The 23,856-nt window shown below is 33.0% G+C and overlaps 4 protein-coding genes and 2 long non-coding RNA genes across 12 annotated transcripts in view; 5 read left to right on the top strand and 1 right to left on the bottom strand.

The window, feature by feature from the left end:
• Positions 1-23,856, bottom strand: part of LOC138130067 (adenylate cyclase type 6) — a 366,957-nt gene that overhangs the window by 104,012 nt on the left and 239,089 nt on the right. The window lies entirely within an intron of this gene.
• Positions 721-5,567, top strand: LOC138131600 (ATP-binding cassette sub-family C member 4-like). 2 transcript variants are annotated; one of them, XM_069048702.1, is made up of 9 exons: positions 721-885; positions 940-1,167; positions 1,219-1,649; positions 1,697-1,853; positions 2,449-3,666; positions 3,714-4,050; positions 4,094-4,244; positions 4,290-4,520; positions 4,575-5,567. In XM_069048702.1, exons 1-9 carry the CDS (start codon positions 809-811, stop codon positions 5,468-5,470), a joined length of 3,726 nt encoding a protein of 1,241 aa, XP_068904803.1. In that variant the 5' UTR covers positions 721-808; the 3' UTR covers positions 5,471-5,567. The 2 variants fall into 2 exon arrangements, with proteins under 2 accessions (XP_068904803.1, XP_068904802.1); XM_069048701.1 differs by having other exon boundaries at positions 4,094-4,520.
• LOC138131814 (uncharacterized) lies at positions 6,692-7,308 on the top strand. Its single transcript, XR_011159906.1, has 3 exons — positions 6,692-6,810; positions 6,855-7,082; positions 7,134-7,308. It is a non-coding gene; the product is annotated as an uncharacterized lncRNA (long non-coding RNA).
• Positions 7,440-11,890, top strand: LOC138131813 (probable multidrug resistance-associated protein lethal(2)03659). Of its 2 annotated transcripts, XM_069049030.1 has the most exons (7): positions 7,440-7,564; positions 7,610-7,766; positions 9,222-10,445; positions 10,494-10,830; positions 10,887-11,027; positions 11,074-11,304; positions 11,364-11,890. In XM_069049030.1, exons 1-5 carry the CDS (start codon positions 7,453-7,455, stop codon positions 10,902-10,904), a joined length of 1,848 nt encoding a protein of 615 aa, XP_068905131.1. In that variant the 5' UTR covers positions 7,440-7,452; the 3' UTR covers positions 10,905-11,027; positions 11,074-11,304; positions 11,364-11,890. The 2 variants fall into 2 exon arrangements, with proteins under 2 accessions (XP_068905131.1, XP_068905130.1); XM_069049029.1 differs by having other exon boundaries at positions 10,887-11,304.
• On the top strand, positions 15,464-16,556 carry LOC138132167 (uncharacterized). The gene is made up of 3 exons (XR_011160004.1): positions 15,464-15,600; positions 15,652-16,326; positions 16,376-16,556. It is a non-coding gene; the product is annotated as an uncharacterized lncRNA (long non-coding RNA).
• On the top strand, positions 19,249-21,508 carry LOC138131427 (probable multidrug resistance-associated protein lethal(2)03659). Its single transcript, XM_069048411.1, has 5 exons — positions 19,249-19,507; positions 19,557-19,893; positions 19,944-20,094; positions 20,141-20,371; positions 20,427-21,508. The coding sequence occupies exons 2-5, from the start codon at positions 19,786-19,788 to the stop codon at positions 21,215-21,217; spliced, it is 1,281 nt and encodes a 426-aa protein (XP_068904512.1). The 5' UTR covers positions 19,249-19,507; positions 19,557-19,785; the 3' UTR covers positions 21,218-21,508.

Consider the following 23,856-nt stretch of genomic DNA (forward strand, 5'->3'; position numbering starts at 1 on the left):
ATTGCTTTGATCATGGTTTTCTATTTAGTCCAAGAAGTATGAGGGGTCTTCAGTTTGGACAAAAATATCTATGGTGAAGACCATGTTACTAACGTACGAAAATGTAGATATTTCTTCTTATTCAGTAGTCAAGTCTTTTATGAAGCGTAATAGTTACGTACCGAAGCAGTCTTATGTATGTCTTAAAACGTGTTATGTATGTGATTAACTACTAATAATAAAGTTTCGTTATGTTAAGATGTTCTTTACAACACTAGTACTGTTAAATGTATCTTTACGCAAATCGTCGCTAAGGAGTTATTAGCAAAAAATTATTGGTAGTTAAAATGTTGGCAGCAGAATACTGTTGACTGCTGTCTTCTGCTAATGTGTTTTTATCTGCATTATTTAGGTAATCTTTGAATGTGGAACGAAAAAGTAAAATAAAAATATGTATAACTAAAACTAGGGTAAGGTAAGGACAATTAAGTTTATAAAAGCAACGAATAGACAGTGTACAAATCTATCATTTAACTACCAAGCATAGAAATATTTTTCTTATTTGTTTTTCTTTCATGCAATTGGAAAATCACGAAAAACATTCTTAGATACACCGGAAATTTCAATACTTCAATATTTATTATTCTCAATAAATCTTCAAGTTTTCGGAATAATTTTAAATGTGGTAATTTTTTGCTTTTAGTGGTTCTAACAGTGCAATTATTTAAATGGCTTTGGCTATCGGTGTCAAATTGATAAATAAAACATGACGAATAGTTTAAAATAAGAATTAGTGTGAAGTTTTAGCAGCTTAGAAGACTGTGTGGAAATGGACTATCGAAAACCAAAACCTAGAACCATTAATCCAAAAGAAAAAACAAACTTCTTCCTTGGATTCTTTTTCGTGTAAGCAACGCATTTCACAATAAGTTGGAATTTAACTTTTTTATTAAAATTTAGCTACGTAAGAAAACTCTACGCGACTGGATTCAAAAAAGAGTTTAGAGAAGCTGACATATATGAAGTACTTTCGTCTTACAAATCGCAGAAATTGGGAAATCAGTTAGAGAAAAAATGGGATTATCAGACACTTAGAAAGAAACCATCATTATTTTTGCTTCTATGGAGTTGCTTTGGAAAACAATACATGTTAATCGCTGTTTCTCAAATCATCCCAATAATGATCACGTATTCTGATGGGAAATATTGTAATGAATTATTAGTTTACGTCTTTTGTAGAATTTATCGACCAAGAATTGTGAAAAATTTTGTATCATACTTCACAACTAACCACAACAACTTTACTAAATCCGAAGCATGGTTTCTTGGAGTTTCATTTGTTATTGTTCAGTTTATTGAATTTACATACATGGATAATCTTTATCAGAGTCTTGAAACACTCGGAATCAAAATACGGACAGCTTTAACAGCTATGATTTACAGAAAAGTGCTAAAATTAAATTTGTCGCAACTTGGAGATACATCAGTCGGCAAAATCATCGCCTTCATAACTAGAGATGTTAACGAATTTGACATTTACGTTTGCTATCAAACATTCATGTGGTGCGAATCTCTGCGATTTTTAATCACATGCTATGTGGTGTACACCGAAGTCGGTGTGTTGGTGTTAACTATCGTTGGCATATTTTGCTTTATCATTTCGATTCAAGGTAAATCGTAAAAATTTGATACACATTTTTTAATACTTTTTCTTTAGTTGTATTAGCCAAAATGTTGGCTTCGTTAAAAGTCAGAACTTTAAAGAAAACGGCTCAGAGATATCAAGAAACCAAAGAAATGTTGGACGCTATAACTTTGATAAAATGCTATCTTTGGGGCGATAATTATAGAAAGAAAGTTTCAAAAATAAGGAAGTAAGTAAACCGTAAAAAATCATGCAAGTATTGAACCCATTTTTTTTTAATAAAATAAATGTGTCTTCTAAGAAATTGCACGTGGTAACATTAAATAATGTTAAAGAGCACTGATGAAAGCTAGGTACTATCGGGTACTATCAATTTTAAGCCATATTTACTTAAGGCTTTACTTTGATGAAAATGTGATATTCTTGGCAAACTGAGAAAATAGTATTTAGTTATTTATATTTAAACTTTTGTTAATCATTGTTTCTGTAACAATTTTCATCGACTAGGATTTTACATAAAACACTTGATAATTATTTTTGCCATTTTTAATCTACTTACCGGGTGAATGATACAAATTATTTTTGTTCTTTTGGCAACACATTTACGATTTTATGTTGGTACATTTGACTGTTAAATTCAAATGTGACAGTTGAAAATTCAAAATAAATCATTGTACTTCTAGAATCTTAATCTAAGCGAATCAACAGACAAGTCTTTGACAAATGGAAATGACTAGGAGTACCAATTACTCGGGAGTACCAACCCACTACATTTGTATCAATCTACAGTAAATGTTTTTCTGAATTGTTTTCTCCATTTTTAGGGATGAAGTGTGTCTTATATACAAGATTTATTTATTACTAGTTGCCAAATATACCCTTTCGGAAGTCGTTTTGAGCACTGCTTGTTATATTTTCATGATTAGTTTAATCTGGTTTGGAAACCAAGTCAAAGTCGAGACAATATTTTTCTTGATGAACACCATCGAATCATTAACGACATCTCTTAAAATGCTTATCCCAAGAGGAATGCATGAATTGGTAAAAATGACGGCGGTTTTAAAAAGAATTGAACGATTCCTTATAAGTTTAAATTCACACAATCATCTTAAACGAGAAAACAAAAATAATGTTCCTACAGAAATTACATTATCAAACTTAGATGTGTACGTTGGAAATCGTAAAATTATTGAAAACATAAATTTCAAAATAGATAGTGGACTCATGGTTCTAACTGGGCCTATGGCAAGTGGAAAGAGTTTGTTGTTATACGTCATAATGCAAGAGTACCAGTCAGTTGAAGGAAATTTGAGCATAAATGGTAAAATTTCTTATGCCTCTCAAGAACCATGGCTTTTTCCATCAACTATTAAACAAAATATTTTGTTTGGAGAGAATTATGATGAAAAGCGATATTTGAAGGTTCTCCAAGTGTGCGCTCTCGTTCAGGATATACAATGTGTTCAAGGAGGAGATGGTTTCATCGTTGCTGACAGAGGAATTAATTTAAGCAAAGGGCAGCAAAGCAGGATTAATTTGGCCCGTGCTGTTTATCGAGACTGTGATATTTACTTGTTGGATGACTGTTTGTCTAACTTAGACGTTTTTGTTGGGGACTATATCTTTGAAAAATGCATCAAAGGATTTTTAAAAGAAAAATTAGTGATCTTGACTACGCAGAACCCAACATATATTAGACGTGCAGATCACACCGTAATTGTAAATAATCAAAGGCTACAGCAAGTTTCAAATAAAACCTCTTTCAAAGACAATTGTACTAATTGTACAATTGAATGGAAAGAAGAACGCGCACCAGAAAATGTAATTGAAGAAGACTTTCTAGAAACATCAACTTTAATTGCAGGAAGAGCAATCGAAAAAAATATATACGAAGAAAAGCTGGAATCGGGAAATGTGAAACTGAAGAGTTTTAAGAAATATATCGAACACAGTGGTGGACTCCGTATGTTTATTACAATTTGTATTGTATTTGGTGTGGTTCAGTTTTACAAAAGCAGTATGAAGAAGCTAGAAAACAACTGGTCCGTTTAGTATTATTTTTAGCAATTGCTCAAACGTATTCTTCTAGGATTAACACCGAGCAGCAAATAATTAATTGTACAAATTACAACACCACAGCCAATGAAAATTATAAAAGTGCTATTGAAGAACGTCTACAAATGACTTATTTATTTCCAGTTGCTTTGGGAATTCTATCAGTAATGACATTTCTAAGAGGTGCGGTATATTTTTTACTGGCCAGAAAAGCTTCAATAAATTTTCACTCTCTACTTATGGAAAAAGTTACGAAAGCTCCTATGGAATTTTTTCGCAACCACTATTTGGGTCACATTTTAAACCGATTTTCTGAGGATTTATTGTACCTAGATGAAAAGGTTCCTTATTCATTGTACCTTGCTTTGGAAGTAAGATTTTATTTCTGTCGCTTTTCTATTAATATGAGTTTAGGCAATTGCAGATATGGTGGGAATCATAATTCTGATAGGTACAGTGAATATGACGTTTCTGGTGGCTTTATTCGCATTTTGCATACTTCCTCTGGTGACATCTGTATTTTGTTTGAAACTTGGAACAACTCTAAAGCGTCTAGAAATTTCCAGTAAGTTCCTAGCGATAATTTTTCTTTGTTACGTTGTAATTTCAGCTCGCTGCTCATTACTTGGTCATGTAAATGCCACTGCTGAGGGGTTACCAACAATAAGATCCGCAAATGCAGAACAAATTTTAATCGACGAATTTGACAGACACAACGATTTGTACACTTCTGCGTCGTATTTGTATAACTGTTGGGTCAGAGCTCTCACTTTCCTCATTGACATTTATTTTTCATTGTTTACAGTTTTAATAATATTGTTGTTCTTGATTAATAGCCATGGTATAAAAAGTACTACTTCAATTGAAATATAGACGTCTACATTTTTTTTTCTAGACATCTCAGCTGTAGATGTCGGTTTCATTCTATCACAATTAAACCTATTTAAAAAAGGCCTAGACTTGGGATACCGCAGGATCACAAAATTTCAAATTGAAATGACGGGTGTAGAACGAATTTTAGAATATTTTAGCCAGAAATTGGAACCTATAGATGGCATCGCCGTCGAAGATTGGCCCCAACAAGGAACAATAAATTTCAGCAATGTTTATTTTTCATACAACACCTGCGACAGTTATGTATTGAATGATCTAAATTTTATTATTGAACCACACCAGAACATCGCCATTATCGGCAGAACAGCAGCTGGGAAATCATCCATAATTTCTACAATTCTGCGGCTGCACAAGTTCGAAGGAAATATTTTAGTAGACGGAGTCGACATCACAACTCTTCCTTTAGACACTCTCAGATCAAATATTGCAGTAGTTTCTCAAGATTCTGTTTTACTCACGGGAACAATTCGTGAAAATATTGATCTTGGGGGAAAATATAGAGACGACGAAATCTGGAACGCAATCAAAGCAGTCAATTTGGATGAGCTGTTTCCTGATCTAAACCACAAAATCAACAATGTTGATGTGAATGTAAGCTTGAGCCAGAAACAACTTCTTTGTATGGCAAGAGCTATTGTTCGTAAAAATAAAATCATAATCATGGATGAAGTAACAGCAAATCTGGATCAAGAAACTGAACAGATGATACATCAAATAGTACGAGAAGAATTTTCTTGTTGTACGGTCATAATGATAACACACAAACTAGATTATATTCTTGAATTTGACAAGGTGATGGTTTTGGATAAGGGTAACATTGTTGAATTTGATTGTCCATCTGTTTTGTTAAGTGACCGTGATGGATTATTTTATAGTATGCATAAAAAATATATGTAAATTTTGAAGGAACCGTAAGACTCAAGGCTCTTGTTATGTTAATTCATGTATTACAACTTTGAAAATATTTTTTATTATAAACCAGATGAAATACCTCTAGGTCATTACTATTACTTTAGATTATACCGTGCGATCGAAAATAAAAAAAATCGAGACGGCCATGATTAATACACTTCATATGGCAGCACGTAAATGTTTAATTCAAATGTCATTAATTACAATAGTAACTGTCATTCCGGACTTTCAAGGCACTTACCAACAACTTGCCTTGATTATTTTGTTTTTCCGTATACCGACGTGAAAAACAACGTGTTCAAAAACAGGCCTGGCAGAATTCCCGAATTAATGCAAGTAAGTAATCACTGATAACTGCAATTTAATTGATGTCCCGACTTTGCGAAGGTTATTTGAAAACATGAAGCGAAGAGAGTAGCATTATGTTTGGAAGCTGAAGGCAGACATTTCGAAAATTTACTCTAGTTCATAAATACGATTGGAGCTCCTCATTATTTTTTACAAGCGACAGGCCACACATAATGCACACCTTTATGAAAATTAAGATTTCAAAGTTCTCAAAATCACTAACCTAACTTTTAAGACTGACATCTGATAATTTGGCAATTTTAACGAAATTTTTGGTCACAGCTAACTCTAATTTTTTTTTCGATCTCACGGTATTATATGGGTTTATGCATGCAAGGCGCACTGTTGAATTTATCTAAGTATAAATTGATAATAAATAAAAAAAATCTTAACACAATACTTACTATTTCATATTTTATTTCCCAATTCATTCTGTTAGGTATTTTTGTCCTCGTTATCATTTTATTTGTGTATTTGTATGAATTGAAGCAAATGAAATACTTTTATTATTAAAACGGAATATGCTACAGCTTCTTATTAGGTTATAACTCTACTCCACCCACACAGTTGCCACATAAATTTTCGTACATAGTTGCCATACTTATCCACAATCATTTTGAATCACCCAATAGTAACAATCTATAATCAATCCATTTCTTGTGTAGGTAAATAAAATGAGTCAGGTAATGGATTCGGTACCTAATTAGTGAAATAATTACCTTCATTTCCTAGCGCAAATGAATAACGTAAATACACCTTATCCACACAGTCGTAGATAACAAAGAGCATTTTCTAATTATCATGGTTCTATGGGTTTCATTATTCCTGTTTAGTGACTCTTGCTATTTGTGAAGAATTATAAACAAAACATGAATAAATAGTTTACAGGGCTCTGTCAAAATGGACTACCAAAAACCAAAACCAAGAACTATCAATCCAGAAGAAAAAACAAACTTCTTCCTAGGCTTCTTTTTTGTGTAAGTTCTCAACAATTTGGAATTTATTTTTTTTTTAAATTTAGTTACATGCGAAAACTTTTCACGAGTGGAATCAAAAAAGAGTTTCAAGAAGCTGGCATATATGAAGTAATTTCGTCTTACAAATCGCACAAATTGGGAAATCAATTAGAGAAAAATTGGGATAAACAGAGACTTAAAAATAAACCATCATTATTTTTACTTCTATGGAGTTGCTTTGGAAAACAATACATGTTAATCGTTGTTTCTCAAATTATCCCAATAATGATCACGTATCTTGATGTGAAATATTCCAATGAATTATTAGTTAACGTCTTTTGTAGAATTTATCGACCAAGAATTGTGAAAAATTTTGTATCATACTTCACAACTAACCACAACAACTTTACCAAATCCGAAGCATGGTTTCTTGGAGTTTCATATGTTACAGTTCAGTTTATTGAATTTGTATACATCGATAATTTTTATCTGAGACTGGAAACATTCGGAGTGAAAATGCGGACCGCCTTAACGTCTTTGATTTACAGAAAAGTATTAAAATTAAACTTGTCCCAACTTGGAGATACAACGATTGGCAAGATTATTACTTTGGTTACAAGAGATGTTAACGAATTCGATATTTACGTTTTCTATCCTACCATCATGTGGTGTGATTCTTTGCGATTTTTGATCACCTGCTATGTGGTGTACATGGAAATTGGTCTGTTGGTTTTAATTCTTCTGCTCATATTCTGCATCATGATTTCGATTCAAGGTAAATGGTAAAAACTTATCATATTTTGCAATCTTTTGCCTTTAGTTGTATTAGCCAAAATATTAGCCTCGCTAAAGATAAAAAGTTTGAAGAAAACGGATCAGAGATATCAAGCAACCAAAGAAATGTTGGACGCAATAACTTTGATCAAATGCTACATTTGGGGCGACAAATATAGGAAGAAAGTTTCAAAAATAAGGAAGTAAGTACAAAATCATAATAGAATTTCAGTCACCTTGGGTATTCGGAAAATTCCTCAAATTGTTGCAACCATATTACTGTCCTACGATTTCAAACATTTTACATAGCAACGCCAAAAAAGATTACGATTCACTGATAAAAACCTCAATATTCTAAGTATCTTTCAAGTGACATTAACTTCGACGCATGCTCGCACAATAACGTTATTGCATGCTTATGACATGCTTGAATTTTTTTGAGAAAAAGGTTTCCGGTTGAATTCCTCTGTTTCATACATTTAAACAGTAACCGTGAGTGAGAATGAATAATATTCATTGCTGCTTTTACTCAATTCCGAAATTAGCTCACTGATACAAGAAACGTAGTATAGGTGTATTGTTCATCGTTGTTATCATCCATAACTTTTGAATATTACATATACCGGGTGTATTATGAAAAACCTTTGGTGCTATAACTTCCTTATTTTTTATCCGATTTTAATAAATGATATGTCAAACAAAATCGTTTTAAATGGGCTACAATTTGAATTGATCCAATATTTGTTCTTGAGTCCTGTTTTTGACAAATGATAGTCAACTTTTTTTTTTCAAATGGCACTATTAACTGTTTTTGCTCAAATTTATAGAGATTTTTATTTTAAATATGAAAATGTAAACAACCATGCTCATGCATAGAAACAAAAAGAAGAAATTAAAAAATGATATATTTTTTTAAAATCAAGCAGTCACTTTAAACAGTAATAAAAGTGCATTCTAATTTTGCAAAGTGACTAAGACAGCTATGGACATTCAAGACAATGTCTATTTGACTCCGGCTGATGATTTAATAAAAAGAATCGTAGCAGCATGTGAACAAATACCACCAGAATTTTTATTTAACGCCGCAATGGGCGTCAGAGGAAGGTGTCGAATGTGCCTTAGAGAGAATGGAGGTAATTTCAAATATTTGCTATAGTAAAGTTATGGTTACTTACTTGATTTTTAGAAATTCAATATTTTTTTTTTAATTTTTGATTTTTATTTTAATGTTTGTGTATTCAGAAGATAAATATCTATCAGAAAAAAGATAAAAAAATATACCGTGCAACTTAAAAAAACAAAGTTAGCTGCGGTCTGTCAAAAAATGTAATGCTAAAAAAATTCATAGCATGTCGGACTATAGTGTTTCTAAATCGATTTTGTTTGACGTATCATTTGTTAAAATCGGATAAAAAATAAGGAAGTTATAGCACCAAAGGTTTTTCATAATACACCCGGTATGTACGAGTATATTTAGGATTCTTCAGAATTTTGTTCTGACACGGTTTTAGGCCGTGGCTGTTTTCAGCACGATTTCCTTCTTTGTTCCTTATCATAAAACAAAAATTAAAAATTTGGAACGGCAAACACTGTCGTTTTCTTAATACAATAATTAATTTGAATTATTTAACTGTAATTTCTTTTGTTTCCTCATCTAGAGAAGAAGTATGTCTCATATACAAAATATATTTATTACTGATTGCCAAGTATACCATTTCGGAATCTATTTTAACACTGGCTTGTTATACTTTTATGATTAGTTCAATTTGGTTTGGAAAAGAAATCAAAGTTGAATCAATATTTTTTCTGATGAACACCCTCGACACATTATGGCCGTCTCTCAAAATGCTGATTCCAAGAGGAATGCATGAAGTAGTAAAGCTAATAGCAGTTTTAAAGAGAATTGAAAGATTCCTTAGAAGTACAGATTCAGAAATGCAAACTAAACGAGAAAATAAAAATAATCTTCCTTCACAAATAAAATTATCAAACGTGGACGTGTGTGTTGGAAACCATACAATATTTGAACAAATCAATTTAAAAATAGATAATGGCCTCAATGTCGTAACTGGGTCCGTGGCAAGCGGAAAGAGCTTTTTGTTACACTTTATAATGCAGGAGTATCAACCAGATTCGGGAAATCTTAACGTAAATGGCAGAATTTCTTTCGCATCTCAACAACCATGGCTTTTTCCATCAACTATTAAACAAAATATTATGTTTGGCGCGAATTATGACGAAGAGCGATATCGAAGTGTCTTGCAAGTGTGTGCCCTTGCACAGGATTTAGAGTGTCTTCGAGGAGGTGATGGATTTATCGTCGCTGACAGAGGAGTTAATTTAAGCAAAGGGCAGCAGAGCAGAATAAATTTGGCCCGTGCTGTTTATCAAGATAGTGACATTTATTTGTTGGATGACAGCTTATCCAATTTAGACGTTCTTGTTGCGGATCACGTTTTTGAAAAATGTATCAAAGGATTTTTAGAAAACAAGTTAGTGATCCTGACTACACAAAATCCAAAATATATTAGAGGTGCTGATAACACCATAAAAATAATTGACCAGAGATTAGAGTTGGTTCCTAATATGGCTGCCTTACATTGTGAACATAATAATGATACAGTTAAATGGAAGGAAGACAATTGCGTGTCAGAAATTGTAACTGAAGAAGACATTCATGAAACGACAAATCTAATTTCAGAAATAAAAGGATGCGAAGAAAATATGTATCAAGAAAAACTAGAATCGGGAAGAGTTAAGTTTGAAAGTTATAAGAAATATGTCAAATTTGGTGGTGGGTTGATAATGTTTACTGCTATCTGTCTTGCAGTTGGTGTGGTTCAGTTTTCCAAAAGCGGTGTGAAGAAGCTGGAAAACAACTGGTTCGTTTGGTATAATTTCTTTGGAACTGACAAAAGCAATGCTTTTAGGATCATCACAGAGCAAAAAATAATAAATTACACAAATTATAATATCACAGGAAACGAACATTATATAAACGCGATGAAAGAACGTTCGCAAATGACTTATTTATTTCCAGTTGCTATAGGAATGGTATCAATAATAACATTTCTAAAGGGTGCCTTACACTATTTGCTGGCCAGGAAAGCTTCAATTAATTTTCACACGTTACTCATGGAAAAAGTTTTAAATGCTTCTATGGAGTTTTTTAGCGACCACTATTTGGGCCATATTTTAAATAGATTTTCTGAAGATTTATTATACGTAGATGAAAGAGTTCCTTACTCTCTGTATCTTGGTTTGGAAGTACGATTTTACATGAAAGTCTTTTTAATTAATATATGCAATTTAGGCAATTGCAGAAATTATGGGAATCTTAATTCTGATGGGTACAGTAAATACGACGTTTCTGATAGCTTCATTCGCATTTTGCATAGTTTCTCTGGTGACATCTATATTTTGTTTAAAAGTGGGAAGAGCTTTAAAGCGTCTAGAAATTTCCAGTAAGCGTGCATTGACAAAAAATTATTTGTAATTTAGTAATTTCAGCTCGCTGTTCATTACTTGGTCATATAAATGCTACAACTGAGGGTCTCCCAACAATAAGATCTGCAAATGTAGAAAATGTTTTAATACACGAATTTGATAAACATCAAGATTTGTATACTTCCGCTTCTTATCTCTTTTTGTGCTGGTTTAGAGTCCTCATTTATTTAGTAGACATTTATTTTTTATTGTTTACAATTATAACAATCATAATTTTTCTACTTAATGACACAGGTATGAAATCTCTATTTGTTTAATAATTTATTGTAGTTCTGTTGTAATTTGCTTTTTAGATATATCAGCCGCACATGTTGGTTTTGTACTTTCACAAGCTGCTGTTTTGAAAAGAGACTTCGGTTTCGTATTTCGGAGAGCCACAAAAGTGGAAACTGAGATGACAGCAGTAGAACGAATTTTAGAGTACACCAAACATAAACTAGAATCTAGAAGCGGTATTGCTGTTGAAGGTTGGCCCCAACAAGAAGCCATCAAATTCAGCAATGTTTATTTTTCGTATGCTTCTTCTGAAAATAATGTATTACTTAATTTAAATTTTACAATTGAACCTCACGAGACCGTAGCCATTGTCGGAAGAACGGGTGCAGGAAAATCGTCGATAATTTCCACAATTCTTCGACTGCACAAATTCGAAGGAAACATCTTAATAGACGGAGTCGACATCACGACTCTTCCGTTAGACACTCTCAGATCTAATATTTCTGTAATTTCTCAGGATCCTGTTGCGTTCACGGGAACAATTCGCGAAAATATTGATCTAATGCAAAAATACGGTGATGACGAAATCTGGAACGCACTCAGAACTGTTAATTTAGATAAGTTGTTTCCTGATCTAAACCACAGGATCAGTAGTGTTGATGTGAATTTAAGCCTGGGTCAGAAACAACTCCTTTGTCTGGCAAGAGCAATCGTTCGTAAAAACAGAATTATTATTATGGATGAAGTTGTGGCAAATGTAGACAAAAAAACTGAACTGATGATATATAAAATCATACGATATGAACTAGCATGTTGTACAGTAATTTTCATAACCCACAAACTAGATAATATTCTTGAATTTGACAAGGTGCTGGTTTTGGATAAGGGAGAAATTGTTGAATTTGATCGTCCATCTGTTTTATCGTCTGATAAAAATGGACTATTTTACAGAATGTTTAACACTAAGTAACTGGAATATTTTCGTTATGCTTATTACTTCTTTTTAAACACCACTGAGATATCACTTTGTAGCATACAGTTTAGAATAGTTTGTGCTTATCAGATAATCATTAAATAAAAATTTAATAAAATCAAAGTGATGAACTAGACTAGATTATTATTAAGATGATGTTACTTTAAATACGTTGTGGGGTTTGGGGTGTTGGTAACATTGTTTAATTTCTGATACGTTTAAATCTTAATTGATGTGAAATAAATACAATATAAAAAATGATTCAGAATAAATTATTCTCAACGTCACAATAAACAATGATTCTTATTACCAGAGGTATTAATTTTTTTTGTTACCTGCTTAACTCTTATGTGATACTGATAAGTTTCTCATCCACTTCTAATCAAATGGCGCATGCCCCATATGGTAGTGCAATCGCTATTTATTTATAATTATTTATTATTGGGTTAATTTAAGGTAAATCAATTTGTACGAATTTTTGGCAAAAAATGGAACTAAACTATGAGTTATTCAGAAAGTGTCCTTTCTTACATTGAACAAGAAGCAATAGATGTAAATTCATCAATTGATCAAATATACAAATGCTTTGCTAAATTGTGGAAAGAAGTACCGTATGTTTCAAAAAATGTCTGGTCAAGTAGGTTCTGAAAAACAAAAGCATTAAAAACGTATGGCGTAACTTGAATAATTCAGGCGGAAATGTGTTTATCACAATAAGTGTATTGAACGAATTGTCATAAAATGGCAATTTCAGGAAAACCTTGAGAACGGTTCTTTTCCTCTACGATTCTACGAGAATTGGGGTTGGCGCCAAGATTTCATATTGCACAATCGCAGTACCGCGGACTCGCTTCGTATACGTAACGAATTAAAGTTAGGTTATGTATCCGGTAACAAAAACCACTCTAGAGCAAGTGTTGAAAATGATAGCCTTGAGGTTCGATGCACATTGGAAGACTTCTTTTCATCAAGCAGCATAGGTGCAAAAAATTGGCACAAATAACGAAGAGTCTCCCGTGCTGTAGCCTTGTCTTATTGAAGCCATCAAGAATGTTGTTCCGGTACCTTTCAGCTGTTACTGTATCTTCAAGATCCTTTAGAACAATTCTTTCACAAGTTAACACTGATAACTCAGTCTGATGCGACAATTGCCTGAGAGATAATTGGGGTCTTCCATTTGACATTCGACAGTCTCAATATTTTCCTTAGTTCGAACTTTGGATCGAGCACTTCCGCTGAACACTGCCACTTTCTCGAAATGTGTTTGACCATTGCGAAAATAAGGTTCAATCATTAATATCTTTTGTTCAGGAGTGAAAATCATTTTCATAGATAACATTTTGCGAACATAATTATTACGGCAATTAATGATTACGTTTCTGACAATTCAATTATTATTTGACAAGCTGCGCCATACGTTTTTAATTTTGTTTTACAGGACCTACTTGACCAGATTTTTTTTGAAACATACGGTATAACTCAAGAACGCAGGGAATGAAAACGTTCTCTTAGATTATTTCGAGCATTTATGCATTTAATAATACCAAATACAAAAACAAACATGTATCGAGAATTTTTATAAATTCAGGAGGCATTGATGGACTAATTATGATTGAAATATACAGTGCTTTTTTTTAACGCTGGCCAGAGGGATTTAGATGACAAAAACTTTGGATCCTGCTATTTAGCAGGAATTTTTAAGTGAAATTTGGCAGAATATTAGATTAGTATTTTATAAATTAATTTCAATTTATTTTATACTACAGAATAAAATAATTACGGAATTAATTAAAGAAAAAGTACTTTTAATTTATTACATTATTTCTTGCCCAGAAGATTTTATAATCGTTAGACAGTTACAAAATGTTGGACAAAATTTTTATGATCGTCTTGGTTAGTTTAGTGGCCTATGTTAGTTAGCCTATGGAAGACAGTTTGAACAATTTATGAAATGAAAATTCAAAAATAATTAAAGTACATACCTAGTTTAAAATTGTTGAAGTAGAATTTTTTTATTTTGATATAATTATGATGTCTATGTTTTATGTTTATGAAATAAAACTGCCCATTTTTCAAAATCGCTCCCATTCAATCATTTCTTTATTTGAGAAGGTGTCCATTGAAAATTATTACTGTTTGACGTTTGTTGAGTTTACATTACGTCAGCTTACTTGACAAGCCACGTGGTAAATTTAATAAACCTATATTATTTGCTCTAATTCCGTGATTATTTTGTTTTGTACGATGGGCCAAAGTGAAATTGATTTATAAAATACTAATCTAATATCCTACCAAATTTCACTTAAAAATTCCTTCTAAAAAGTTCGTTAACAGACCCTAAACTTTTTAGCATGTAAATCCCTATGGCCAGCGTTAATGATAAGTTGTACAGCGACCTGCTGGAAGTACAAACCGTACTACATGTCCTACCAAATTTAAGTACAAAAATATATCTCTTGTCCTACTGAAATTTCCCTAAATTGTGAACCGTTTGATTGAGGATAATTAGAGCTTTTTCCGCCAACTAAAATTACGTTTCTAGCTTAATTTTTAGAGAAGTTATTATCAAAATAGTGCAATGTGCTCTCCAGACATTTCATTCGACTTTCAATGTGAAATATGAAGACTTTTCGTTCTGCTCGCAGCACTGGATTTAAGTTAATTGGATAGATCATTTCTAGAGTTTACTCGCCTTTAAAAATGATCCACTTGTGAGAAAAAAGGCCCAATTTACACACGAACTCGCTAAATAAACTACTATTAACTGAGCAGCGTACTAGCAATTTTGACCAAATTTTCAACCATTTGTATCTCGAAAACGAAAAAACTTCTACATAAGAAAATTCTTTTGTCTATGACTTCTTCTCATCATCACTAATTACCGGGTTTTTTTTCCAAACTTATTTCAGAATCAGCCTGAATAAGTTTTCATTTATTTTTTGTTTTTTATGTGGTTTAAGTATCAATAACTTTTTGACAACGTTTCCTTTTCATTATTTATGTAAATAAAATGGAATTCATTAACACACATGTGTGATAACTGATAAGAAACTGGATTACCCAACGCAAATGATAAAAAGACCTTATCCAAGAAGTCGCACATAAAAAGCTATATTTCTTAGTTTTATTACGTGTGTTTAGCGCTTTTTGCTATCTGTAAAAAATCATAAATAATGAATAGATACTGTAACGTGAAACGTTACAATACTTAATTTAAAAGCCGAGTAAATGTAAAGTTTGACTAATTTAAAAGGCTCAGTCGTAATGAACTACCAAAAATCAAAACCGAGAACTATCAATCCAGAAGAAAAAACAAATTTCTTTCTAAATTTCTTTTTCGTGTAAGTTACAGTTCTGAATATCTTGAAATTTTATTTCTTATTAAAATTTAGTTACATGCGAAAACTTTTCACGAGTGGTATCAAAAAAGAGATTGAAGAAGCTGACATATATGAAGTACTTTCATCTTACGAATCGCAGAAATTGGGAAATCAGTTAGAGAGAAAATGGGATAACCAGAGACTTAATAGTAACCCATCATTATTTTTGCTTCTCTGGAGTTGCTTTGGAAAACAATACATGCTAATCGCTGTTTCTCAAATCATCCCAATTATTATTAATTTACGTTTTTTGTAGAATTTATCGACCAAGAATTGTGAAAAATTTTGTATCATACTTCACAACTAACCACAACAACTTTACCAAATCCGAAGCATGGTTTCTTGGAGTTTCATATGTTACAGTTCAGTTTATTGGATTTATATACATCGATAATTTTTATCTCAGACTTGAAACATTCGGAGTGAAGATACGGACCGCTTTAACATCTTTGATTTACAGAAAAGTATTAAAATTAAACTTATCCCAACTTGAAGATACAACGACTGGCAAGATTATAACCTTGATTACAAGAGATGTTAACGAATTCGACATTTATGTTTTCTATACGTCTTACTTGTGGTGCGATTCTCTGCGATTTTTGATCACCTGCTATGTGGTGTACATGGAAGTCGGCTTGTTGGTTTTAGTTCTTCTTGTCATCTTTTGCATCATCATTTCGACACAGAGTAAGTCATAATATCTTGGTCAGACAATTCGCAATGTATTTTTTTCTAGTTATCTTAGCCAAAAGATTAGCCTCGCTAAAGATAAGAACTTTAAAGAAAACGGATCAGAGATATCAAGCTACCAAAGAAATGTTGGACGCAATAACTTTAATAAAATGCTACCTTTGGGGTGACAATTATAGAAAGAAAGTTTCAAAAATAAGAAAGTAAGTACAAAATCACGCAAAACGCTGTTAGTGTTTGTATCATTTTAATACATTCCACATAGAAAAGATAATATGTAGTATATTATTTGCCTATCATAATCCACGAGGGTGAAAGTTAAAAAACGAGCCGCAGGCGATTTTTAATCACCAGAGTGGATTATAGGCATTATTCGCGACTTAAATACGACGTTTTATCTACGACCTACGAATTTTTTGCATAAAACACTTAGTTTACAAAATGTTTAAGATCTGTGACTTATGATAAATCACAAGTGACTTATAATAAGTCACGGGTGTAATTTATGACTAGCATAATGTATCTATAGTTACGTAAATAATAAACGTATTATGTAATGGTCGTAGATAATAGTTATTTATTGCATACAAACTTTTATTGTTTGAAACGACGCCCCTAAGCTTCCAAATCTATTAAAAATGATTTCACATTTGCTTTTGACAGTTTTGACAAATTTTTCGAGAAATGTTACTTGGAATGTGTTGTCTAGGGCAACGGTTGGTTATCTGCTATTTTTTGCTTTAGAGCAGTTAGCAGGCAGTTTGCAAAGGAGAAAAATCAAAATTTAGGACAATTGAAAGCAATAAATAAAATTACGACTCACATTTTAACCTTCCTAATGGCCATTAAGTGACCGTTAACTTCGTATCTGAACATTTGCGTTGTAGCATATCTATAACTTGCCTGAAATTTTAGTTTTGAGAAAAATATTTTAATTCAACATGCTATTTAATATATTTTTCGTGCCGCCCGCCGGCCGGAATTTGGTAAATTACAGATCTCGAAATCGTCCAGAAACACATGCATTGCCGGCCTAGTCCGGCTAAAAGTAGGGATTTCGAGTTGTCATCGGTTTCGGTTGGCATTTGTTATCAGAATTCTATCAAACGTCAATGTTTGTTCTGTGGATGGCTCGTTAAAAATGTTTTTCTATTTATAACAACGTACAAACTACAAAGAAGCAATATTTAACTAAAATTAATTAATTAAAATTACGTTTCGAGCCACTTCTTGAATATGGGCTGGTGTATTTATTACAACAAATTTTTCAGGAAAATGTCAAAAACAAAACAAATTAATTAAATTTAATAAATGTCAGGAAACAAGAGCGATGTTGATTTTAAAATTTAAATGTTTAAATGTAAGTGTTGCCAACACAAAAAAAGTCCCTAATACCAATTATTAAAACAAGTGCTTTAACTTCCATTTAACAAAAATCCGCAGAAGTCGGCACGAAAAATTTTGTGTATCACACGTCCAGAAACTGTTTTGCGAGCATTCGTACTTGCAATACTCGTCTGTCGACTCGTAGTGCAAACCGTACTCATGCTCGCAAAGGTGCAGTTTCTGGCCTAGTGATACAAATAACTATAAAAAGGAATCTTGCATAAAATGTTTAAGCATTCAATATGAATTATTATTCATAGCTTCTTTTATTCCATTACGATGGTAGTGGTACTGAAACGGCTATATTACCTTTGATAACAATAACAAAGTAAAGATTTACTGTTTCATCATCATCCATAAATTGTGAACGATATTTATGATGTGTTACTGCCACTACTACGATGGTACTGCCTTTTCCAAGACTGTGACAGTTTTCAGCATGTTTTGCTTGCTTCATTGCCCTACGACACATTAACAAATTCGAGCCACAAACAATTGACATTTTCTTACTAAAATGAATTTCAATCATTTCACAGTACCTAATTCCTATTCTTTCCATGTTTAGGGAAGAAGTATGTCTCATATACAAAATATATTTATTACTGATTGCCAAATATACAATTTCGGAGTCCATTTTAAATGCAGCCTGTTATATTTTTATAATTAGTTAAATTTCGTTTGGAAAACAAGTCAAAGTTGAGACTATATTTTTTCTGCTGAGCACACTCGAACCACTGACACATTCTTTTAAAATACTTATTCCAAGAGGAATGCATGAAACGATAAAGTTTATAGCAGTTTTAAAGAGAATTCAAAGATTTCTTAGAACTGTAAATTCAGAAATGAAAAATAATCGAGAAAATAAAAATAATCTTCTTGCAGAAATTAAATTATCAAACATGGACGTGTGTGTTGGAAACCATAAAATATTAGAAAAAATCAATTTAAAAATAGATAATGGCCTCAATGTCGTAACTGGGTCCGTGGCAAGCGGAAAGAGCTTTTTGTTACACGTTATAATGCAGGAGTATCAACCAGTTGCGGGAAATCTGAACGTAAATGGCAGAATTTCTTTCGCATCTCAACAACCATGGCTTTCTCCATCAACTATTAAACAAAATATTATGTTTGGTGCGAATTATGACGAAGAGCGATATCGAAGTGTCTTGCAAGTGTGTGCCCTTGCACAGGATTTAGAGTGTCTTCGAGGAGGTGATGGATTTATCGGCGCCGACAGAGGAGTTAATTTAAGCAAAGGGCAGCAAAGCAGAATAAATTTGGCCCGTGCTGTTTATCGAGATAGTGAAATTTATTTATTGGATGACAGCTTATCCAATTTAGACGTTCTTGTTGCGGATCACGTTTTTGAAAAATGTATCAAAGGATTTTTAAAAGACAAGTTAGTGATCCTGACTACGCAAAATTCAAAATATATTAGAGATGCCGATAACAACATGACCATAAATAATCAGAGATTAGAGCTGCTTTTAAATAAAACCTCCTTACACGATGGAGCTAATAGTTATCTAGTTAGATACAGAGAAGACAGATGCATATCAGAAAATATAACTGAAGGAAAAGACTTTCAAGAGACATTTAATCTGATATCAGAGATGAAAGAACTCGAAGAAAATATCTAGCACGAAAAGATAGAATTGGGAAGTGTTACATTTAAAACCTACAAAAAATATGTCACTCTCGGTGGTGGGTTGATAATGTTTACTGCTATCTGTCTTGCGACTGGTGTGGTTCAGTTTTCCAAAAGTGGTATAAAGAAGTTGGAAAACAATTGGTCCGTTTAGTATAATTTCTTAAGAACTGGTAAAATCTATGCTTTTTAGGATTATCACGGAGCAAAAAATAATAAATTACACAAATTATAATACTACAGGAAATGAAAATTATATAAACGCGATCAAAGAACGTTCGCAAATGATTTATTTATTTCCAGTTGCTTTAGGAATAGTATCAATAATAACATTTCTAAAGGGTGCCTTGCACTATTTGCTGGCGAGGAAAGCTTCAATTAATTTTCATACGTTACTCATGTAAAAAGTTTTAAATACTTCTATGGAATTTTTTAGCGATCACTATTTGGGCCATATTTTAAACAGATTTTCTGAAGATTTATTATACATAGATGAAAGGGTTCCTTACTCTCTGTATCTTGGTTTGGAAGTGCGATTCTACATGAATGTCGTCTCAATTAATATATGTATACAATTTAGGCAATTGCAGAAATGGTGGGAATCATAATTCTGATGGGTACAGTAAATGGGACGTTTCTGATGGCTTCATTAGCATTTTGCATACTTCCTCTGGTGACATCTATATTTTGTTTAAAAATTGGAAGAGCATTAAAGCGACTAGAAATTTCAAGTAAGCTTGATTTGTTAAAAAATTATTCGTAATTGACTAATTTCAGCTCGCTGTTCATTACTTGGTCTTATAAATGCTACAGCTGAGGGTCTCCCAACAATAAGATCTGCAAGAGTAGAAAACATTTTAATTCAAGAATTTGACAGACATCAAGATTTGTACACTTCTGCATCCTATCTTTACTTGTGCTGGTTTAGAGCTCTTAGCTACATCGTAGACATTTGTTTTGTAATATTTACAACTGGAGTTATAATAATTCTTCTACTTAATGACGACGGTATAAAGTTTTCTATATATTTTTGTATATCTTCCTGTAAAGATTTGTTTTTTAGATATATCGGCAGCACATGTTGGTTTTGTTCTTTCACAAGCTTCTCTTTTTAAAAGAAGCTTAGATGTCGGATTCCGGAGAATCACAAAACTGGAAACTGAGATGACAGCAGTGGAACGAATCTTAGATTACACCAAACAGAAATTAGAACCTAAAAGTGGTACTGTCATGGACGGTTGGCCTCAGCGAGAAGGAATCAAATTCAGCAATGTTTATTTTTCGTATTCCTCTGCTGATAATAATGTATTACTTAATTTAAATTTTACAATTGGACCTCACAAAACCGTGGCCATTGTCGGAAGAACGGGTGCAGGAAAATCGTCGATAATTTCCACAATTCTTCGACTGCACAAATTCCAAGGAAACATCTCAATAGATGGAGTCGACATCACAACTCTTCCGTTAGACAATCTCAGATCTAATATTTCTGTTATTTCTCAGGATCTTGTTTTGTTCACGGGTACAGTTCGTGAAAATATTGATTTAAGTGGAAAATATCAAGATGATGACATTTGGAATGCACTCAGAACCGTAAATTTAGAAATGTTATTTCCTGATCTAAATTACAGAATCAGTAGCGTTGATGTGAATTTAAGCCTGGGTCAGAAACAACTTTTTTGTTTGGCAAGAGCGATTGTTCGTAAAAACAAAATTATAATAATGGATGAAGTGACAGCAAATTTGGATCAAGGAGCTGAAGCAATGATACATAAAATCGTTCGAGAGGAATTTTCACAGTGTACAGTTATCATGATAACACACTGGATTATTTACTTGAATGTGACAAAGTGATGGTTTTGGATAAAGGCAGAATTGTTGAATTTGATTGTCCATCTAATTTGTTAAACAACAAGAACGGACTATTTTACAGTATGTTTAATAAAGTCTCTTAATTTTAACAGCTTAAAGAATAAATTGTAGAGATCTTCTTAACCATTTCTAGTACATTTTAATTCACCAATTAACTTTTGACATAGTTTCCTTTATAAGTAATTTATCTTTTGTTATAATAACTAATTCTCGTTATAATACATCTTAATTGAATTTTTTTAATTCTACGTTGCAATATTAAATCTTAGATCCATTTTACGTCTTTGAATTTTGTGTTCATTTCTTACTACTCACGTTCGAATTAACAAGGAAACCGTACTTGTATGCAAGTAGTCCACGATCGTCCGATCACGGTGCACACGACTCGCGGCGAGTCCGTTTAACGCCGAAAATGATAAAAATGAGAATTGAGAGGGGCGAACCAATAAAAGAGAGGAGCCAGTGCGGATTTAAGGAGAGATCTTGGAGCTTTTGTCTTGGTTGATGGGAAGGGAAAGGGCGAGTGGTTGAGCGGCGAGGAAAGGGTGTGGAGACGTCGAGGGTCCGAAGAAGGTGAGGCTGGAAGGAGAGTCCAGGAAGTCCAAACCCAGACGCCGAGGAGCGGATTTCCGGATCCCCGAAGGAAGCTCCGCGGAGAACCAAATGCCGGAGTGCGGAGTCGGATTCCACGCCCGGATTTCGTCGTCCACCGTGGGCCCGAGCAACGTCCAGATCTCCAGAGACGTCGACCGCCCCGTGACGATCAAGGTCAGGGTGATAGAGTAGATTTTTAGTTTTCGGGAAGCAAACGCGTCGTTTCATACTGAACGTTTTTTTTTTGTTGCGGTTTGGTTTACTTGATTATTGTATCAGTACACAAATAAAACATTAGAATCATACATTTTAATGTATTCTATATTATAAGTACCCACTGAACCGTTATCACACTCAATTTATCTACCGGTTTCAAAATATTTAAGTGCTTCCGGACTTTATAGTATACGTCGCTTAAATTAGAATTTATCACCAGACAATAAAATAAAGCCAAGGACATTTTGGAAAACTTTTGGAATATCGTACAAAAAGTTAAGATTTACTGGTGCAATTCGAGTGTGAAGCAATGGACTACTTCACACCAAAAGAAAGAAAGATAAATGCAAAGGAGAAAACGAATTTCTTTCTAACTCTCCTCTTTCTGTAAGTACTGGACAGCATGATTGATTCGAAGTAGAACTTTGTTAAAAATCTAGACACACAAGAAAACTCTTCGTAAAAGGAGCCAAAAAACACTTAGACGAAGGAGACATTTATGAAGTACTTCCATCACATAAATCACAGACATTAGGAGATAAATTGGAAGCACAATGGGAAAATCAAAGACTTGAAAAAGATCCATCGATGTTTCGTCTCTTATTAAGTTGTTTTGGAAGACAGTACATGATTCTCGTAGCCACACAATTAATTCTAATGACCACTATGTAAGTCTGACAAAAAATTACAATATAGTACAAATCGTCGTTTGTAGAATTTTGAGACCAAAAATCATAAAATATTTTATATCGTATTTTACACCAAACCACGACAATCTGACCAAACCTGAAGCCTGTATGATCGGAGGACAAAAATATATATGTACCAAGAAACAGTAGAAGGCGAAAGAATTAACTTTCAAAAATATGTGGCATATGTGCAAAAAGGGGGCGGATTAATTTTACTTTTTGTTGTATGTACCGTGTTCGTTCTGGCGCACTTTTCTAAAATTGGTATGCACAAATTGGAAAATAATTGGTATGTTCAAATTTCTCTAAAATTTAGATCAATCTGATTCCTTCTAGGCTTAAAATTGAAGAACAAATCCAAAATTATGAAACTTACAACAATTCCCGAGGAGAAAATTATGAACAAGCAATCCAGGAGCGTAGCAAAATGATTTATTTGTTACCACTTATTTTAGTAATCGTTGCAGTAACCAAGTTCTTGCAGGGAACCATATTTTTCCGGCTTGCCGCTAAAGCTTCAATAAATTTCCATCGGTCACTTGCAACAACCGATATCGATGCTTCACTGGAGTTTTTTCACATTCACTACGTAGGAAATATTTTGAACAGATTTTCAGAAGATTTATTGTACATAGATGAAATAGTCCCTTACTCGATATATATCTTTCTAAACATTTCTGGTAGTTGCCTTGGCGTTTTGCATGCTAACCCTACTGACAGCTATCGTCATCTTAAGGACTGGAAGAGCGCTGAAACGAGTGGAAATTTCAAGTAAACGACCATTTGCAAATTTTACACAGTAATATCTTTTTCTAGGCCGCAGTTCATTGATCGGCCGCATCAGTGCTACTCCTGAAGGACTGCCGACAATAAGATCTGCAAATATGCAAAATATTCTAGTAATGGAGTTCGACAGACATCTGGATCTGTACACTTCTGCGTCTTATCTCTACATGTGCTGGTTAAGAACATTAGTTTTTATTGAACAGTTCTCTTTTATAATCTTCACAACGATTATAGTGATTGTTGTCTTGATCATTGATGACCAATGTTTTGCAACAGACTAATAATTGTTTCAGATATTTCCGCTGCACATGTTGGTCTTGTTCTTACGCAGCTTAC

This window comes from Tenebrio molitor, chromosome 5, assembly GCF_963966145.1.
Source record: "Tenebrio molitor chromosome 5, icTenMoli1.1, whole genome shotgun sequence".
In the NCBI taxonomy this organism is placed as follows: Eukaryota; Metazoa; Arthropoda; class Insecta; order Coleoptera; family Tenebrionidae; genus Tenebrio; species Tenebrio molitor.